Source organism: Ambystoma mexicanum, chromosome 3q (assembly GCF_040938575.1).
Source record: "Ambystoma mexicanum isolate Mex_15411 chromosome 3q, UKY_AmexF1_1, whole genome shotgun sequence".
Classification (NCBI taxonomy): Eukaryota; Metazoa; Chordata; class Amphibia; order Caudata; family Ambystomatidae; genus Ambystoma; species Ambystoma mexicanum.
The window spans coordinates 56032424-56048321 of NC_090926.1; the positions used below are offsets into that span (position 1 = coordinate 56032424).

The window sequence follows — 15898 nt, forward strand, 5'->3', positions numbered from 1 at the left end:
TTAGTCTTGTTAACTCCTCCATTATGTAAAGGTCTAATGCCATAGCCGCCAACTCCTTTTCACTCTGGAGGCTATCCCTTTTCAATACACTTGCCAGCAATGCCCTCGCTGCCAGCAGAAGATACTGCATATGCCGCACTACTTTCACCCAGTTCTCCTCCATCGTTTCGGTTCCGAACAGCACCAGTAGCGCGTCCACCCTTCTTTCTACTCAGTCCAGTTCCCTGATCCACCCCAACACTTCTTTCCAATACTATTGTACCTTATCACAGTTCTACCACATATGCCAATAGTCTGCTATGTGACCACATTTCCTCCAACAGTGGGGGTCTGCCTCCGGGTACATTTTCCCCAACCCTGCCGGGTCCCATTGCCAACTGTATAGCAGTAGTTTGAACCTATGCAGCTTATATACTGGCAGGCCACTGATGTTCGATGGGCATTCAGGCAGAGCGACTTCCATAGTTCCGGATCTATCTCCCTTCCCATGTCTCTTTCCCACCTTCCCTTGAGTGTATATACACCTCATCCCCTCTAGCATCCAATAGCGCCTGGTACAACTTAGAAATGCTCGTTAGGGAGAATTCTCAAATGTGCCAATTCCCTTCACCTTAAATAACCCCCCCCCTCCCAAGCCACTTTGCAAGATTTTTGAGGACTTGATTTTCTTACCTGGAACGAGTGTGAGCCTTTTTCCCCACTCTCATGTATTTTGATGTGTGTTTTACATTTCTGTTCTTTGATTATGGAGTTTTAGATAACTCCATAGGCATCATCTTTTCATGTGTGTCACACAGCACCCTCAGTGCAGTGACACACGGATGTCTTTTAGACTTCCCAAAGGTTTAAATACCTTCTCTGGGATAAACTACTGTTTCCCAGAGAATGTAAAGTGAAATTGACTACTAGTCTTTCCAAATTCCTAGACCCAGCACACCCTATCTTACAATGGAGTGCTGGAGGGGTTACATAGTATCCCGTGTCCAAATACTCATGTAGCAGTCAAATACTACCCTTTCCTATTGATAAGGCTGGTGGCAGTGGTTTTACAACGAACTAGCATGCTTTTTCCCCAACCGCGAACACCAGTAGCTAAAAATCACAGGAGCCATGTATTTCAAGATGGCACCTTAAGCCCCTTTGTGTAAAGAGTCTTTTTTTTCACTGTTCCTTTTTGGAAAGGTCCTTCTAGTGTTTGTCTCTGCGCGCCAAACTAGGTTTGGTCCCTTTGTGCGCCTTTGGCGGCTTCAGGACTGAAGACCGCCTCTGGCGTCTGAGTGTCTGGGGTGGGCAGGAAGTGTCGGAGGTGCCCAAAACTCCCTGTGTTAGTCTCCTAGGAAACCCAAATGCACTTCGGCATAATTGGCTAGTCTCTTGGACTAGAAAGCAGAGTCGACCACTGGAACGAAAGAACCAAAGACGAGCTGGAAGAGGACGGCTACTGCAACTCCTGGACCATTGGTTTGCCCGGTGAAGCCCTGCTGCAGGTCCGAATGGCCAAACTCCATTCGACAGAGAAGCTCCTTCAAGGACGGTTTCTTCCTTTGAGTTGGTGGGACCAATCAACTCATAAGACACCAGGATACCATTCTCAAGGCTGGTTAGGATTAACCAGGGAGAGGGACACCAGTTTGTGTTCTTGAATCTACAGCTACTGGACCTGAAGTGACTATCTTGTTTGCTTTCTTCAACGATACCGTGCAGTGCAGGAGTCCCCCGACATCCTCCCTCTTGTCCACCCGACTGAGGCTCAGGAACAGCAAGATCTGCAGGACCTGCCAGGAACCACGACTTCAGCAGCATTTGTTTCTTCATATAAAGGTACTGTGCCAACCCGATTGAGAGAACGCCACTCTCGCGGTGAACGTTTTGAAACTTTCCCAACTTGCAGGCCTAATCAGCCTGTGACCCGACATGCTATTCTTTGTCGCCTTAACTACTTCTAAGAACTTTCGCAAAGACTTTTACCGTTTGATACCAGAAATGCTCTTTCCTATCCAGAACACTAGCCCATTGACTTGAACTGAACTCTTCTGGTGAACCGAAACTATTTGCACTGTCTAAAAAGTATATATGATCCATTTTACTTAACTTGTGCCTTTTGCTCCTTTATAAGTAATTGAACAGCCATTTGGCTCCTATTTCAGGGGAGCTCAAACTAGCTCCAAACCTTAGAATTTTATATTGAAGTGTATCGGTTTATATTATTAGGTTGCCTACTTCTAGTGAAATGTTTCCAAAATGATTGTGTAATAAATTACTGAGTGTTTTTACCAAGAAGCCTTGAGTACAAGTGTCTACTTGAACCACTGTGATTGAAAGTCCTCTGTGTAACTACAAGTACTGTTCAGATTTACTTTTGAGATAAGCCTGGCTGCTCAGCTCGCTACCAAAAACTGTGTGGTACACTTATACCAAAGGTTGGTTTGGCTAACACCTGTAGTCCTAATTGTGTGTAGTGGTCCCAGAGGGTACTGCCTGCAATTCTGCCTAACACCACCAATGGTAGAAGCTCAGCCCCAACTGCTAGGCCAGGTCCCCTCTGCACACAAGCAACCCCTTAGTCTGGAGGGCTGCCCAGAGTAATGCCAGAGGTTAGGATTAATCCCAAATCTTCCAGCCATCACCTTTTTTTGCATGGGTCTAGGTAGGGACTCACCAGTGAACCCAAATGAACATTACAACAGGGATCCCAGGCAGCAAACCACATAGGTCGTGGGGGCTGTTGCCAGAGGAAAGCATGGAGCCAAAACTAAGGGTAGAAGTCTCCCCCTCACTGGAACCTTATGCCAAGTCAAAAAAGAATCCCAGTGAGTCCAGCCGTAGTGCTGGGTGGCTCAGGACAGTGAGGGTAAGATTTGCAATAAGAAAATCTCCATAACTGAGGCGGCACAGGATGGCGATGACATAGTAATGGTCGCCCACCACTCATCCAGTCCAAGGAGACTCCCCCACTTTGAGGCACTTGGTCTAAAAGGATTTGAGGTAGGCAGACCATCTGCCCAGAAACGGTGCCAACATGGGACAGCCAGTCCATTCAGCAAAATGACCTGGGGAGGACGAATACTATCTCTTGTGATTTCAGCAGCCTTTGAAGAAACCTGATGAAAGGACTAAGAAGACTGGGTTAAGCTAACATAGCCAACCCGATAACCTGGATGCAGTAGGCCATCTTCACAGCAGTCCTCCAGCAGAGTTTAGGTAAGAATCTGAGGCATGGAGAGGGTCGTTGACCACCCCGCCCCCTCACAGCTCCCCTCAGCCCCTCACCCCACCCCCCCAGATGAACCCTCCAATTAGCAAAACACACTTAAGCCTGCCTCGGGCTAGGGGCACAATTAAGATTGTACTTTATTTTTTGCTTTACTCCTTGTACAGCATTTTAATGCTTCAGTTACATACTTTGGACAACACCCAAGCACTATGGCTATCAGACTTTGATAACTTGACAGTCTTGAACAAGCCACATCCACTGCTACCCCTAGCAATGTGTCGAGTCCTGCTCCAAACCTCAGTCTCTCCTCACCTCTTCAAACTTGTGTATTTGTCGAATGAAGAAATCTCCGTAGCGCCGAGCAACCTTTGTGTCTGCGATGTGAATCATGTCCTGCCAGGAGAAGAAAAAAAAAGATACTTTAGCAGACTTCCTACTCTGAGCAAGCAGGTATCACTGCAAGAGTAACACTAAACTCACTACTGGCGGGCTCCGTTAGGACAAAATACTGCCAGGTCTTGACAACTCTATGGTAATGGTATATATGCTCTGCAGCAGCACATGAATGGCTGAGGTTACCTTATCAATATAAAAGTCCACCTCTGAGGCAGACTGAAACTCTCCATCCAGAGCAGACACCCCGCTGGTCCACACCAGGTTCTTCATCTTGTGCTTGAAGACAAGTAGCTGGATACGGAACTCCTGCTCTGTCAGGTCCAAGAACCCTGCCAGCTTCGCCACTGGCATAGTAGTGTATAGCTTCAGGAAGCTGCAAAGAGACAAAGCAAGTCAGTAAGTTAGAAGGCAATGGGATACAGATAGGATAAAACTAAAAACAGCAAAAGGAAACTGGAGAGTCAGGTTAGAAGAGAAAGCCCAAAAAAAAAAAAAAAAAAAAAAAATGTAACTAGGAAAACTTTCTAATTCGTGGTTAGCTCATGGTGTGCTCTTCAAAAAGAAGCGACACATTTATTATTGGCTGTTATTTGCAAAAACGTTTCAAAAAAGACTATCACATTTGTAAAAAATAGTTCGATATTTATTATTTTCAAAAGCAGTGTGCATATCCAGATAATTGTCTTGGCAGTGGGAGCCGATGCATTTCCTAAATATTTCCGTCTTCAGGGCTAAGCGACATTCACCCAAAAACTAAACCTGTGATATATAGTGAATATAAGCAGTGATTTTCACAAAATGAGATTCAGGAACATCAATTATTAAGACAATTATCTAGATATGCACACTGCTTTTGAAAATAATAAATAACTGGAACTATTGTTTTACAAATGTGATGGAAAGTCTTTTTTGAAAGGTTTTTGCAAATAACAAATAACAACCATAGGAAACATGTGTAGCTTCTTTTTGAAGAGCACAACATGAGCCAACCACGAATAAGGAAGTTTTCCGAGTTCTCTTTTTTGGAATGCTCACACCTAGGTGCCTAGGCCTTAGTGGTATGCTCCAATACAGTACCATAAGAATTTGAAACAAAATTCAACACATTTAGACAAAACAAGTGGTGCCAACCCTCATCTCTCCACATTTAGGAGAGAACAACCACAACAAAACAAAAGCCAGAGACTGTGGCAAGGAGACTGGCTTCAGGGTAGCCAACAACACCAAACATCCTACCAAGATAACAGATTGAGACCATAAAATAGTGTGGCAGGTGAACACACCAATGAAACAGAAAACAGAAAGTCTCTCACGTTAGTCATGATCTAATAAGCATGGGGAATAAGGTACCGTATGATAGAAGTGTTAATCAAAGGAAAGCTGTACAGGGTTCACGGCACAGACAGAAAACGATGGGGAAATCTTGGCACAACCAACATGATTGATGGATTCTTATCCCTCTCCACACCCACACTCACACTCACACTCACAACAGCACTCACCTGCGGATGGTGGAGAGCTGGGCCTGCTGCTGTACCTCATCTGTGAAAACCTTTAGTTGCTGCATGTAGGGCTCTTTGTGGTAGTTCGGGTGCACATTATCATAGTTTGGAACAACAGGTGACAGGAACTTGGGGCAGGAATAGCTGAAGAGTTCCTCAAAAATCTGAGCATCACTGGAAAGAGAACACAGTAAGAAACATTTTGTTTTTCCCAGCTTACTCATAAGCATTACACTGGCACAAGTTGGGTCAGCAGGGGGTGGGTATGTAATGGTTATATAATAGTTGCTATTCTACCCAGCAACAGCCACCCATGTCCAATTCTTTATGCAATGGGGAAACATTTTAGGGTTTTATTTCTGGTGCAAAAGCTAGGGCCCATCTTTGCCTTCTGCCCTCTTCACACCTGCCACTCACTCACCCTTTCTGCATGCGTATCATCTTGTCGCCATACTTTTCCCGGAGCTGGGTATGAATGCTCTCATCAATGCGCATGGGGTACATAGTCAGTGCGATGGCCAGAAGGGCATGCATCTGCTCACTTTGCTTGTTAATCTGGAGAAAGAAGAGTGGAGAAAAGATGAGGGGCTTCAAGGGAGGGAAAGAATGAAGTAAAGAAGGCAGAGTAAGAAATAACCTCTGGGGGAAGGCTGTACAACGGCCAGCCCTAAAGAGGGTGGGGCGAACACACCCAGTGAAAAAGCAAAGCCAAGCGGGTCTTAAAAGTAAGTCATGTAGCAGAGCAACAATGTTTAACTCTCAGGTGCAGGTAGTAAGCGTACATAGGAGGTACAATTCTCTAGAAAATACACCATACTGAAAAATATAAACCTTCATTATATTTCTGCTAAAATGGTTTATCAGAAATCGAAGGGTTAAGACAGATGCACATTGTTAAGTAGATTTTTCATTTCTATGCCAAATCTATGACACCAGCCCTTTTTTGCTAGACTTGTGGATATTTTGGTCTGTCTCCTGAGTGAGTTGGACACCTTTTCCCACTCATTCTTTTACTCGGTTTATGGGAACCTTGTTTATTACTTTTGTACTTTATTTTGTGGAGTCCCGTTTTCCTCCATGTTTTGTAAGGCATCTAATTTACTTTTGTAGCACACAGCACATTTTGTGCGGTGCTACCGAGAGCCCCATGGGTTTCCCTTTGTATTTTCTTTTATTTACCGTGTGGGAACACATGTTACAAAAGGGAAAAGGGATCCTTTGTGTCCTTCCTACATGTTCTATTGTGAGATCAGCACATCCCACCTTATGTGGAATACTGAGGTGTTATATGGTATCCTCCTTTCTCGCTGCTCCGGTAACATTTCTGTTAGTGACAAGCATACCTGAATGGCTGGTGGCAGTGGACGTGTTCTGACATTTGTGTTATGTATACCTGCAGGCTGTGTTCACAGCCCTGGTAATACACAGAAGGGTCACCATTGACCCAAAACAGAGTCTGGCTTTTTATTTTTGCCATTTGTGTGCTTGTTCTTTCTTGATCCTTCTGCCGTCCTGGGTGGGGAGGTCCTGGTTTGACTTTTGTATTGAGCAGGAATCCCTCAATCCCACCAAGGCTCCAGAGAGTCTGAAGACAGAAAACTAGGGTCTGAAACTCTGCAGCCCTTGGTCCCGGGGCATGCCTGCCCAGAATGAGTTCCATCAGGGAAGCTGGCTGTCTTGAAAGGACAGCCACCCCCCAAAGTTTGAATGCAGCATGATGGCTGGGTTGTTGGATAAATGGCTTGGATCCAGGGGGCGGAAGACAATTCGACCACTGGAACAGACGAGATGAGGACGACCAGAGACACCCGTCGACAGGGAAGCTCCAAAGAAGACTACTTCCTCCCATGGACTGGTGGCCACAGTTTGTCACAAGACAACCTGCAATTTAAACCATCCCATGACGTGCCAAGACCTTCTTGGACTGCAAAATGCCAAAACCCTGAAACCTGTGACCATCCTACTTTGCATCATCTTCTGAAGAAACAAATCTGTATGAAACTTTGGTGGACTCCTGCTGGACCGCCAGAAGCAAGATTCCACTCCTCAAAGTCCACTCGCCAAAGTGCAGGACTGAGCAAGCGAGGCAAATTGATCAGACGAGAGCATTTCTTCACTGGTGTCTCTGAAAAGGCGCCATATCCACAGATCTGCATTGGAGCACGAAGAATCCTTTGTTGGGAGTCCTCTCTAGACTGCTGCTTTGAAATCCCACCCAGAATCCCTCCTTTCATTCAGATGAGAAAGAAGGGCCACTTGCATCAGATTCAAGTACTTCCTATGCTTCCATGGCCTGCCTGTTCTCCAGACGAACGAACATACGGGAAATGATGCGAATGGTCAATCTGCCCTAATTACCCTTAATAAGGTGATTTCATCTTGCACCTCTTTGTACGAAGACATCATAGCAGAGTTCAATACTCATACAATCCTTCTGGGGCTTATACAAAATAAGCTGGGCTCACTGGGTGATCCTGTTATAATTAAGGACATGATACAAGCAAGGTTTGAGAATGAAACATCAGACTTAACCGAGGCTGTCTTGGTTCTGCTTGTTTGGTTTATTTATTTCTATAGTGCACCTTGACCCGTAGGTATCTGCGCGCATTGGAAAGTTACAAGTGTTACAGGTATGCAGTTCTCATAGAATACAGTATTACAGTGTATACAATCAAATGGTAATAACAGGTTAAAATACAAGCCGAGTGCAGTCTTAAGTTCACAATTGGCAGTACACGGCAGGGATCATATGCAGAAAGTAACTGGACAGTGGGAAGATACAGCAGTCTTTTTACAGTTAGTCCTTCTCAGTTAACCATTTCATGAAGTTACTTCTGAAGTTAGAGAATGATTTGGTCATTTTCAAGGAGAGGGAGCGAGTTCCATAGCTGTGCCGCCGTGACTGGGACACTTGTTCCTCCTGACTTTTGAAGTTTGTACCTGGGGACTAACAAGCCCTTGGTGTTGGAAGACCTAGTGATTCTGATGGATGAACGGAGGCTGAACTTTTTCGTTCAGTACAACAGGGCTGCATGGTTCAAGGATGTATGCTTAAGGGCCATAGTTTTGAGTTGGATCTTATCCTTAATTGAAAGCCATTTATACTGTCTTCTGGTTTCAGATATATGAACTCTCCTTGAGATGCTCAACGCAGACCTAAAAGCGTTATTTTGCAAGATTTGTAACTTGTTGGAACAGAGTTACTTGCTCCCAGGTAGAGTCCATTGCAATAGTCCAACTTGGACAATATTAATGCTCTAGCGAGTGATGTAACTCTCCTTAGAGAGCAGGGATTTGCATGCCCTAATCAGTTTACCCGTATAGGCAGTAGGCGAGGCTGTGGCATTCACTTGTTTATGTAGGTTCAGTGTATCAGGACTGACCGAGCCTGAGCCACTTCAGAGTGCTGGACCCCAGATGCAAGGAAAGCCCACCTCGACAGCCAAGAGTCCGCAGTGTTGCTATTTGCTTAGGCGCGAGTAGCTGAAACCGTGAAGTGCCACCGAATAGAAGTTGGACCTTTTCTGCCGCTGAATGTCCTGTTGTAGTGCAGGGGTCCTCCAGACATCCTCCCTCTTGTCCCCACAACAGAGGCCCAGGAACATGGGATCTCCAGAGCTGCACAGGAACAGAAGCCAGCCAAAGCCCCTTTCATCTAACCAAAGGTACTGTACAGTCTAAGAGAACTTACCTCTTGTTGTAACCTTACATGCCCTCTGCTGAGACTCGTCTTGGTTGCTCTGTAGAGTTGCTATCAGCTTCTTTACCTCACAAGCTTAATCAGCTTGTTGCCCTGCATCGATTTCTTCTTTTCTACAAAGACTTCTAAAACACTGTGCAAGACTTACTTACCTGTAAGACGTGCTTCAGCTCACCCAGACTTTTGCCCAATTGACTTTGGCCTAGCCTGGCGCCCTGTAGGACTCTTCTTCCCTCTGACATTATGTTTGGTCTTCCTTCCAGGAAGGGGTTAACTAACTTTGCATTGGGGGTTACCAAAAGTACTTACCTGCTTCAGAATGTTTGTGTGAGCCCTTGTTTTGTTCTAATCTTTTTCTTTGACATACTCCCAAGGCTGATCCTAAGTTCAAAAAGTGGTATATTAATGTCCACAGTGTCCTAGTTACTAAAGTAACCTGAGGGTGTAGTAAGTGTGTGTGTGCCATCCCAAAAGGGTACTTACGGATTTAGAAATATTAAGAATGTGTATTTTTGGAGTGTATTTGTGTTTTGCTATTCTATTGCCCCCTTCTGAAGAAGGCTTACTCTTACTGACTGATGAATAAATTAATTCTTTAATCAAGACACCTTGTGTAAGAGTTTTTGAATACTTGTCACTGTGAATCTCTGTCTAACTCCCCTACAGATCACATTGAGCCCTCTTGAGATAAGCCTGGCTGCTCAACATGCTACCAACCTGTGTAGTACAGACATACCAAAAGGTTGGGTTCCTATTGCCAGGAGGTCAGGGTTGTTGTAGAGCACCCAAAGGGTACTGCATAGAATCTTGCATAACAGTGCTGGACCCCAGATGTCCCCCTCTTGTCCCCACGACTGAAGCTCAGGAACAACAGGATCAGGAGAGCCACACAGGAACAGAAGCCAGCTGGAACCATTTCTTTTAATCAAAAGGTACTGTACAGTCTAAGAGTACTTAGCTCTTCTTGTGGTAGCCTTACTTGAACTCCGTTGAGACTTGTCTTGGTTGCTTCTGTAGAGTTACTCATAGCTTCTTTACTTCACAAGCCTAACCAGCTTGTCACCCTAGATTGATTCTACTATTTTCTACAAAGGTTTCTAAAACATTGTGCAAGACTTTTATTCACTTACAAGAAGTGCTTCAGCTCACCTAGACTTTTGCCCAATTGACATTGGCTGGCCTGGCTCCCTGAATAACTTCTGTCCTCCGACATTGTGTTTTACTTTCGTTCCAGGAAGGGGTTAATTTACTTTGCATTGGGGGTTCAAAAGTACTTACCTGCTTCAGAATGTGTGTGCGCTCTCTCGTTTTAATCTATAACCCTTTTCTTTGACATGCTTCCAAGTATTGCTCTAAATGCTACAGTGATATATTAATGTCCACAGTGTCCTTGCTATTTAAATTACCTGAAGGTTTAGGAAGTGTCTGTGCCGACTTGGAGAAACTAGAGTATTTTGGAGTATATTTGTATGTTACTATTACATTGCCCCTTCTGAAGGCTTATTCAAACTGACTGTTAAATACATTAATTGTTTAATCAAGAACCCTTGTGTGCAAGTGTTTATTTGAATACTTGTCATTGTGAATCTCTGTGTAACTACCGTACTGCTCACATTGACCCCTCTTGAGATAAGCCTGGCTGCTCAATCCCGCTACCAACATGTGTAGTACAGACGTACACCAAAGGTTGGGTTCCTATTGCCAGGAGGTGAAGGTTGTTGTAGTGGACCCAAAGGGTACTTCTCCAAATCTTGCATAACACCCCCACAGGTCCAACACACTCTGGAGGTCATACCCTTGATGCAATCTTCAGCTCTGATGACCTCGTCTCTATATCTAGTCCCAAACCGCTCATCTGGACAGACCACTCTGCAATCCCTCTGTCCTCACTCCGCCCAAGACCGTTGCTGCCTACACACGATCACAAATGCTGGAACAAAGTCAAGGAACAAAGTCAAGGTACTCCCTGATCTAGCTGAAGCCCTGCTGCACAGTCTCCCAGCACCACCGACCTCAGACCGACCATTAACTATCGAAATCCTTTGTCTCAGGCTCAATTAATCACTACTTCCTCTCACCCCCTCACACCCGGCAGCCTCTCGCAAAGGACCGTCTACCAAATGGTTCACGCCCCCAAAAGCAAAAACAACTCTTGAATGCAAATGGCCATCAAAAAACCCCTCTCAGCAGATCTATAGTCGCTCACCACCACCGCAATTACAAATCTGAGATTCGAAAGGCCAAAAAGGCATACTAAATAAACAAATCAATTGTCACAACAGCGGCAAAGAGGTCCACAGGATCATCTCTGCATTTGTGAAACCCTCCTGCAAGTCTACCCTGACCACGCCCTCAACACCCTCTCCCTTCATTTCTACAACACAGCTCTAGACAGGAGAACCACCCTTAATACCAAACTTTCTACACTCATCCCCTGCCCAACACCCGCTCCTCCCAACTCCACTGTTCCGACCGCCATAATCCAATTTTTCGACTCATTCAACCCCATTGAGTGACGAGTTCCTTAATCTACTATCTGGCAGCAGACCCTCCGGATCACCGCTTGACCCCTGTCCGGGCTTTCTTCTGAAAGAAAATATTCTCCTCCACATGTGCAGGAGAACAAGCAAAGTCCATAATAAATAACTCCCTCACCTCTGGTATCTTTCCCCGAGGCCTTTAAAATAGTGCATGTTAAACCACTTCTGAAAAAGGCATCCCTTGACCCCCTTGAGACTAAGAACTATAGGCGAATTCCAACACCCGATTCTAGGCGAAACTCATTGACCGGGCTGTATACTCTCAGAGCACCCACTTTGTAGAATCCAACAACCTACTTGACCCCGCTCAGTCAGGCTTCAGGCCGCGCCATGGAACAGAAACCACTCTGATCTCGATCTGGAATGATCTCAAGGTCTCTGCAGACTTGGAGGGCTGTGCAGCACTGATTCTCCTTGATTTGTCAGCCGCCTTTGACACAATTAACCATTCTATCCTCCTTGACCGACTACACTCCCATGGAATCGGAGGCTTGACAATCAAATGGATTGCCTAATTCATCAACAGGAAACAAATCACTTCTCTCAACCGCGCGCACCGGAGTACCACAAAGTGCCCGTCTCTCTGCTCTCCTCTTCAACCTCTATCTGACCATGCTACCAGGGATCATCCTCGCGCATAACCTCACCTGCCACAACTATGCTGACGATAACCAAATTATTCTGAGAATTACCAAAACAAGCCTCAACCTACAACCCGACCTTGAAACCTGCCTCAGAAACATTGACCAATGGATGACAAGAAACCACCTCCTTCTGATCCCTCATATAACCAAGACTGGACAATGCCAGCTCCTTATATATTGGGTACCTCGGAATACCAACTTAAACTCCAAAGAGCCCAAAGTGCTGCCTGCGGAATCCTTCTTGCACTAGGACACATGGATCACATCTCCCCGCTCTCCGCACCCTTCTCTGGTTGTCTGTTGGACGAAGAGCCACTTTCAAAATTCTATGCATTACCCACCGAGCAGTGCATAAAACCGGCCAAGCTTACCTACAAGAGAAGATTTAACCCTACCACCCATCACGCACCCTAAGGTCAAGCATTTCCCTCTTACTAGTGATTCCAACTTACAATTCAACCAGGACTGGAGGGACCGCCTACTCATCCCTAGCTCCAACTCTGTGGAACTCACTCCCTCATATTCGAAAAACCCAAGACTACATGGTCTTCCGTAAAGCCCTAAAAACCTGGCTTTTTCCACAAACCATGACTAATGCCCGCCAAAACTCAGGTTATTACTTCATTACAAACTTTTAAAAGGAAAAGAGGATAAGTGAACAGAATCCTCAGCAAGGCGAAAACATTTGAATAGACTGTTCAAATATCAGGTGGGACCAAAGAAAAGTCAGTTCTTAACTATTCATCATTCTTTTCCTCTCTTATGACTTAGTCATTAGATACTTTATCGTACCGCATCAGACTACAGTGCCTTTATCAACAATTTTTTTCGCCAATTCTCTAAAATATGCAGTTATGGCAAACAGCAATTGTTTATTTGATCCTTTGTGCATTAAACTCCACACGTCCTCCATGTTTTGGCGTGGCTTTATAATGTTCACTTTTTACAGGTGAATTGTTCGTAGTTGCTGTAAATTTGGGCAATTCAGGACCAGATGTTTTAAAGTTTCTTCCTCTTTTGCACAAAAACGACAACTTATCATTTCAGTCCGTGTTCTTCCAGAAGTTTAGAACTTCTTTTGTGCGAAACAGGTTTAGGCGAAACATAATGAAGGTTTTCCTTCCAATGGTGCAGGGAAATTTCTCCAGATATTTCTGGAGCTTGTTAGGTGCTCCTGCTTCCGGCAAATCGTCTTTCATATGCCTGTAGCTCATCCTCTGGTCTGAATTTTTGCACCAGTCGAGTTCCCATAATTTCTTCTTTACTTTATTTGGATTTTGCAGGACAGTCTCAGCATCTGTTTCCAGTTGTCTGAGCAGATTTTCACAGTTTACCTTTGAGTAAATACAAAGTCTGTTGGTGTTTTATCTGCAATGTTTAGAATTTTTAATTCGGGTAGCTTATCAGCCCCCAAAAATGTTCTGTACAGTATTAGGGTGTTCCACTGTACTCTGGCATTAATTGAAAGTAAACCCAACTCATAGCGCAGACAAACAACCGGGGCTCCTGTAGCGAGTTGAAGAGTCTTTGACCAGAAGAAGTTCTCACACCATGCCCAAGTATTAAATGAACATCCTAGCATTGTTTCTACGCCAAATATCCGAGCTGGGATTACCTTCGCTCTGTAAAATTCTACTACTGGCTTTAGGCTGAATTTTCCATACTTTCAATTTATTGCCAGTCCTTGTGCTCCCAGCATCTTACATTTCCTCTTTATTTTCAGTACCATCGGTCCATCGTTTATGTTCGCATAGTTGCACCTAGATATTGCACTTGATTCACACACGCAATAGGTGTGCCTCCAATTGTCCATTTGTAGTTTTGTGTCATTTTTTTTTTTAAACCCCTAAGACTTTGTAGCACCAAAATCTCGGTCTTGTTGGAGTTTATCACCAAGCATTTTGTCTGTGTAACCTTTCAGCGCTGTCAATTTTCTTTGTAACCCGATTGGTGTTTGACCTAGTTTGTTTATTTCTAATGCGCACCAGACCCAAGGGTATCAGGGTGCAGCAGCAAGACAGTGCAAAGCTTACAGAGTTACAGGGTAAGGTCAGGGTAATACATATGTACAGATTGTAAACAAGTAGGGTACATAAACACAGTAAATGGGTAGTACAATATATTTAAACATCCTAAGTATAACGTGCAGAAATCAATCCCAAGGGTCAATGGATTTGAGGAGGTTAGTGTAATTTTCTCTAAAGTTCAGGTAGGGTTGATCTTCTCGCAGGAGTTCCTGGTGAGTCTGGATCTTGGTACAGTGAGGCAATTGGCGTGGTTGGTTCTCATGGGTCTGACGGATATTCTTCTGTGTAATCTATCTGCAAGATAGCAAGGGGCAGCATTATGTAATGCTTTATGGGTCAGGGATGCTGTTTTTTAGAGGGATTGTGTTGTGAGTCGAAAGCCAGTTTTGGCGTCTAGTCAGAGATATGTACTCGCCTATTAATCCTTAAAGGGGATCTTAATGCATTATTTTGGAGGATTTGTATCCTTTGGATAATGTCTTTGTTTGCGCCAATGTAAAGAGTGTTACAGTAATCAAGCCTAGAGGGTATTCGAGCTCTGGGCAAGATCATGCAGCTGTCGTTCGATAGGAAGGGTTTGCCAGTCCTAATGAGCTTGCACGTGTAGGCAGTGGTAGAGTCTCTCACTTGTTTATCAAAGGAGAGGGTGGAGTCAAGATAGAAACCAAGGGTTTTTACTTCCCATCAATGGAAAATGAAGAATATTTCTGGCCTAATTTCTTGAGGTTGAGGTGGGTGCCCAGGATGATGAGCTCAATCTCATCATTCAGGCATAGACCGTGGGTGGCCATCCATGCCTGGATGATGAGATACACTCTATTCACCAGTGCCAAATCCTTGTTGTAATCCCCGGAAATTGGGAGAATCAGAGTATCTTCTGCATAATTAGTGTAGGTGATACCCAGAAGGTCCAGATCGTCAAACAGTGGCTTGGTGAATATATTGTATAGTGTCGGGGAGACACAGGAACCCTGGGGGACACCACACGTGATAGAACCATGAGGGTCTTGACCCTGCCCCTATCACTCAAAAATGATTCTATCCATCCGATAGCCTCTGTAGAAAAGTGGGCTGCTGAGTCCAGGTGGCCGCATAAGACCTTGTGATCCACCAGGTCAAATGCAGCCGAGAGGTCTAACAGTAGGAGGAGAGCTGTTTTACCTTCGTCTCTTAGCTCATCAACTTGAGTTTCCCATGACGGGGACAGAATCCAGATTGTCTTGCTCCCAGGAGCTTGTGGAGTTCGTTATTTTTGGATCTGGGTGTAGGCGACCTTGTCAAGTATCTTGACCAAAAATCGTACCGTTGTGATGGGACGATAGTAAGTGGGGATGAGAGGGTCTAGTGTTTGTTTCTTTAGCAGTGGGAGTACCCAAGATTGCTTCAGGTTGGTGGGAATGGTGCCAGTTGAAAAGGAGGCATTGATCAATTTAGAGATAAAAGGGGTAAGATCTCTTGGGGCATCTTTTATAATCTGAGCCGGGCAAAGGTCACCTTGGCAGTTGGACGGTTTAAGTGAAAGAATAACTTTTTCTACCTCGAGTATAGTTGTTTTGGTAAAGTGGAATCTGGAGGGATGGTCAGATAGTATATCACTAGTCGGAGGTATGAGGTTGTGCGATTGTTGTGGCCTACTGAGGGAAGCTTTTTTCAGGGCTATTTTGTTCTAGAGGGTGGTTCCTTTATTGGATAATTCCTGTTGAATGTCAGAGCACCATGTTTTATTTTTGGTACAAATATCTGGTGCGGGAATAGGGGACTCTAGCTCTTTTAGTATGGTGAATAATTCCCTCATACTGGAATTAGCGTTGGAAATACCTTTGTTGTACAAGTTACATTTAGCCAGGCAGATCATTTTTATATTGTGAGGAGATT

General features: G+C 44.6%; 1 protein-coding gene across 1 annotated transcript in view; it reads right to left on the reverse strand.

Annotated features, from left to right (window-relative positions):
* EIF3L (eukaryotic translation initiation factor 3 subunit L) overlaps window positions 1-15898 on the reverse strand; it is a 277699-nt gene that overhangs the window by 13884 nt on the left and 247917 nt on the right. The window contains exons 11-14 of the mRNA XM_069653069.1: window positions 5534-5667; window positions 5113-5286; window positions 3794-3983; window positions 3527-3607 (exon numbers count right to left, since the gene is read on the reverse strand). Coding sequence (XP_069509170.1) covers window positions 3527-3607; window positions 3794-3983; window positions 5113-5286; window positions 5534-5667 — 579 coding nt within the window. The remainder of the gene's footprint in view (window positions 1-3526; window positions 3608-3793; window positions 3984-5112; window positions 5287-5533; window positions 5668-15898) is intronic.